General features: G+C 40.6%; 1 protein-coding gene across 1 annotated transcript; it reads left to right on the top strand.

Moving 5' to 3' along the window:
- The first annotated feature begins 377 nt into the window (after window positions 1-377).
- LOC132885260 (erythroid membrane-associated protein-like) lies at window positions 378-3,086 on the top strand. The gene is made up of 2 exons (XM_060919729.1): window positions 378-402; window positions 2,542-3,086. The coding sequence occupies exons 1-2, from the start codon at window positions 378-380 to the stop codon at window positions 3,084-3,086; spliced, it is 570 nt and encodes a 189-aa protein (XP_060775712.1).
- Window positions 3,087-5,419: the final 2,333 nt, after the last annotated feature.

Genomic DNA, 5,419 nt, shown 5'->3' with positions numbered 1-5,419 from the left:
ACATTCCAATTGGTAAAGTTAACAGACTGGCCACTCCCCCCAGAAGGCATATGTGAATTAACTATATTCAGCAATATAAACAATATTACACAAACATAACAATCTGACATGACAGATTAATTTTGTGACTCTGGCAGATGATATGCATGAAACAATGTGGAACCACAAGTGGGCACAGTGAAAAGAAAAGTGATCGACAAAATAGAAAAAAAGACTCTCATTACACAAGCAACACTTACCCCCACCCCATCCCAAACAAAGTGCATAAACCCAAGGGCAGCACGCCCCAAATTTTCCAAATCTCTAACTTGGGTCTCTCACATAACCAAAACTGACCCAAAGCACAGTGGGCAGCCAGAATCATAAGGAAACAAGCAATGCCAACCATTCTGTATGCCACAGGTAAATCAAATGAAACAGTTTTAGTGGGACACCTGCTTTAAAAAACACATAGGCTCAAATATTAGCCCTCTAAAAATAGTGTGCTATCCAACAGTAGCATCTTATTAATAAATGTCAGCAAAGGAGTAGCCCCATATAAAATAAGGCGTCTGAGGAAGACCGACTTCAGGTAAGGTCACTGGCGTTGTATTTACTCTTTCTACACACACTGTCCGTGCACTTGCAGAGCCAGGGACACTTCGTTTTGTTTGTAGGAACCCTCTACTCACTTCCACAGATCTGTCATGTTGTTTTGGAGCTTTGCAATGGTTTTAAAACTAGCATTTTGTATCGGCAAAAAGACATGCCCTGGGCACTGCCGTGTTAGCACTTTCCGGTTAAAATCACAAAAAACGAATTTTCTCAAAACACAACCGATTGATGTGATTGTGGGAGCAACTCAACGTATGCACTCCCAATAATGCGAAAATAGACCTAAAAAGCATTTCACTCCGGAGTATTCCTTTTAATATGTGAGACGGCTAGCTCAGGATCGGTGAAGGAATTTTCCTTGTCTTTGAATGTGATCCGGAATGTAGCTGAATAACGAAGGTTGAACTTAACATTCTTTATGTTTCTAAGGCGCTTCCTTGCCTCTGCAAAAGCAGCTCGCTTCTTTGCTACCTCTGGAGTGAAATCCGGAAAGATGTGCACACGCTTCTTGTAAAACAGCTGTCTCTTCTGACTGGAAAGGCAAAGGACACAGTCCCTCACGTCTCCATGGTGTACACGGATTATGAAGGGCCTGGGCCTCTCCCCCTGTTGAGGTTTTGGTGCTAGTGAACGATGGCAACGGTCCAGGCATGGAGTTTCTTCCAGGTCCAATATCTCCTTCAATGCAGTCGCACAAAATTGCCGCCGATTGTTCCCTTCCTCTATTCCCACCAACCGAATGTTCTGACAATGGCTACGGCCTTCCACGTCCAAACATTTTTCCATCAGACTGCAGCGTTTTCACCATAATTTCCAGGGTCATGACAGTCGAGCTCCACTCTGAGGCAGACAGCTCAAGGTCGCCAATGCGCTTGGTATTCTGTGCATTAGCAGACTGCAATGAGCCAACAGTTGTATGCAACTCTTGGCGGATGGAGGATATTTCTTGACGAAGGGCAGTTGTTTGTGTGTATTTTCATGCTCAATGATTTGATCGCTGTCAATTTTCTCAATGGAGTCTGAGGAAAGTTGTTGTGCATCAGCTTCGGTATTAGCTCTTCTGCAAGTAGTAGCAGGCTTCGGTGGCCAAGCAGCCATTTTTAGACGAGGCAGGAGGAAAAAAAAAAAAAAAACCTTAGGCGACTTCTATCTATACTTCAATTCCTTCAGTAGTGCCATACAACATTTAGAAACTATATTCAAATGTCAATATGTATTTTGCACGCTTATCAACACAAAGTAAAGTTGCCCACTGAGCTTGAGGATCTCACAGCCTCACATGCCGAACGCGAACCGGAAGTCCCCCGCACTAAAGTGCTTCAACCCTTTTCTCCTTTAGAAAGGCTGATCATCTTCCATTTCACTCTAAGTCATTCAGGAAAAGTGTGTGTTTGGACAGAATTTAACTTGATTATTTCACTGCATGAGAATAAAACTCTTGTCCTCTCAAAGGTAAATGTTGTTCTTGTGGTAAATAAAGAAGTCAAAGAGTTTTATACTCCTGCAGTTAGAAAATAATTTTGGAAAAACGCAGTGTCGATCATCGACTTTAGAGTGACGCGTTTTCTTTCAAAAGCTAAAACCGACCAGACATTTATCATCACTAGAGACACTCACTGAACTTATTTTGTCCATCAGGATCAAGTTTTTCCTCAAATGTTTCCCTCATGTTCTGTGACTCCTATAATTTCCTGAAAAACAAAAATTACAAACACAAATAACAAACGGTTCAGAAAGAAAACATTTAATATTTCTTACCTTTGAAAAGCTCTGGCCATAAACTGTACAAGTTTTTTTTTTTCCTTTTTTCAAGGCATAATTTAAAAATGTTTAATTATTTAATCTTCGACAAATCCTCTTATAAATCGTGACGAATCTGATCCACTGAAGGATGATTTAATCTTTTTTACCTGCATACTCATATCACACACTGTGTGTTTCTCTCAGTGGATGTGACTCTGGATCCTGATACAGCTCATCCCAATCTCATCCTGTCTGCTGATGGAAAACAAGTGACACTTGGAGACAAACGACAGAATCTCCCTGATACACCACAGAGGTTTGATCCGTGTGTTAATGTTCTGGGAAAGCAGAGTTTCTCCTCAGGGAGATTTTATTATGAGGTGCAGGTCAGAGGGAAAACTGAGTGGGATTTAGGAGTTGAGAGAGAGAACATTAACAGGAAGGGGAAGATTACAGCGACTCCTCAGAATGGATTGTGGACTGTGGTACTGAGGAATGAGAATCAGTATCAGGCTTGTGCTGGTCCCTCTGTCCCCCTCACACTGAGAGAGAAGGTGGAGAGGGTGGGGGTGTTTGTGGATTATGAGGAGGGTCTGGTCTCCTTTTATGATGTGAAGTCCAGATCTCATATCTACTCTTTCACTGGTCAGTCTTTCACTGAGAAACTCTATCCATTCTTCAGTCCTTGTTTAAATGAACGTAAAAATTCAGCCCCACTGATCATCTCTCCTGTATTAAAGACTGAATGAATTTTCACCTCATTAATTTAATCATCTATTAAATAGTGAGAATAAACAAATTTTATATTTTCTGGTTAATTTTAGAAATGCATATTCCCCTTTAAAGTGCTGTACAGTTTTTTTTTAATACCTGGGCTTTGTTTTTGGCATAAACAATTTTAATCCTACAGTCTGTTTTTATACATTTTGATTGTGGAACTGTCTCATGACAAATCAAATATTCATGATGCTGTTCTTCAAAATAGAAATGAATGAATAAATGAATCTTCGATCTGCACTAAATCCTGCCATCTGCTGGTACAAAGGTGAAATGATATGGTCCATTTGGGCTAAAAATCCTAAATTAAAACAAATATGTACAACGTAGGATGGCAGAGGGAGTTTCATTATTCAGAACAAAGCGCTCCCTGATTGGTCAGTGACACGTTCCGGCTCTGACGTTTCATGTTGCTGCACGTGACAGTGTTGTGACTGCAGTGAAAAGTCATCCTGAGGAGATTACACTGACTAGTTTACCTGATTCCCTGATTCCTCTATCAGAGTCATTGCCACTTCTTTCCTCATGAGCGTCACTGTGTTCTGTCTGTTTAAGGTGACAGGCTCCTCATTCAGGATTTTGATCTTTTTATAATGTCATGCTTTTGATTGATGCATATTTAAATACTTATTTAAATTAAAACTTTTTTATATCCAGTCAGGTCCATAAGTATTTGGAGAGTGACTGTTTATTTTATTTTTCCTCTGTACACCACCACAATGGATTTGAAATGAAGCCATCAAGTTGTGATTGAAGTGGAGAGTTTCAGCTTTAAAGGTGCTGTAGCGGCCAAATTGCTACTGCCAAGGTGTAATGCTGTTATTTGTACACTGGGTGTCACTATGTGGGAGGCAGGTATAAAGGTAGTTGGACTACTGTTGTTTGTCAGGTGTTGACCTGGAAGGGCAAATGGCTTTGACCGTTTCCTGTCTGTGGTTGTAGCGGCCGGGTTGAAATGGCCTGCGTTGTATTTACATGGAAAATAATAAACACGAAATCTTGCACAGAAGAAGCCTTTGTGAACTTCGTAAGTGTATGATACTAATAACGCGTCAGCCAGGTCATTCCTGGGTCACACACGCAGCTCTAAGCTGAGCTCCTATAACAAAGTCAAAGCCTACACTGTAAAAAATAGAACTTCATTTTTTTCTGCCCACACGTTGATATGAGTAAACAGAACTAAGATGACAAGAAAATACTATTAACTCGCAATAAGAAGTTGTCATATCAAGTTCTGAATGTATTCATCTGGAGACTTCTAAGTGAGCTCAACTTGTCTGGAAAAAACGGGGCACGCAACAGGGTTTCCCCGAGCCACAGGGGCTGATAACGTCCGAAGCGGCTCGAGGGGCACTAGACACACAACTCCACGCACGCTTTTGGAAGTGGATCAAATTCAGAAGCTCATCCCTCGCGTCATCATCAGGAACGAAGGTAATAAAAATAATCGATAAACTAATCAACATTGCACCTGTTTTATGTGAAGTACAAAACTTATCTAGCCTATATCCTTGTACAGTCCGTTTTGAAATGACCGGCTAGTTTTACCTCAGTTTATGAATGTTAAAAGCCTACTTTTTGTTGATGAGGCTTATTGATATATTGACTATTGATGTGTAGGAGGGCATCTATGTTCAGTTGTAATTACACTTTATTCATGTTGATTCAAACAACTGTTATATTGCCTGCTGCAAAAGGGTCTGTTGAAGGCTCTAGGTGGCTAATTGAAAACGTGGGTTGCACTTGTTGTTAGCGTGGAAGGTCTCCCTCCCTCCCTCGACGTTAGCTTGATTAACGTTGGCCTCAGTCTAAATTAGAAAAGCATAAACGAACGTGACTCGTATTATGTCTAGGTTCTACTGTTAGAGCAGGAAAAGGTGGCACATAAATGCTTGTTTGTTCTATCACAATGGAGACCGACTACTTGTTTATTTCACCGACGTTAGTCAGGACCTTAATGTCTGGGCATTTTAGGCAAATGTGGTGCCATTGAAAGCTTGTGCGTCCCGTGGTTCGCAGTTTAGTGAGTGTGCTTGCAGAATAATAGTGTTACTTTAATTATAATAATTACAACAATTTCGGTTCGGTCACCATACCAATATAACAGAAGTATAGCAAGCTTACGATCCATTTCCTACTTCACATAAGCCTCATCAACAAAAAGCAGGCTATTTTAACATTCATGAAATGAGGCTAGGTGCAATGTGTGATGTTTAAGATGGCAGTGTTTCCTGCTAATGCTTTCCGACTGCCAAACACTTAAAACGCCAAAACTGTACTGTAAATTATAAAAGTATTATATTTG

The sequence above is a fragment of the Neoarius graeffei genome, chromosome 1 (genome assembly GCF_027579695.1).
Source record: "Neoarius graeffei isolate fNeoGra1 chromosome 1, fNeoGra1.pri, whole genome shotgun sequence".
Lineage (NCBI taxonomy): Eukaryota > Metazoa > Chordata > Actinopteri > Siluriformes > Ariidae > Neoarius > Neoarius graeffei.
This window is presented reverse-complemented; position numbering and strand designations above follow the sequence as displayed.

Coding starts and splice junctions, on each gene's coding strand:
- LOC132885260 (XM_060919729.1), top strand. CDS start 378: ATGCCAACCATTCTGTATGCCACAG. Junction 403..2,541: donor AACCATTCTGTATGCCACAG/GTAAATCAAATG, acceptor TGTTTCTCTCAG/TGGATGTGACTCTGGATCCT.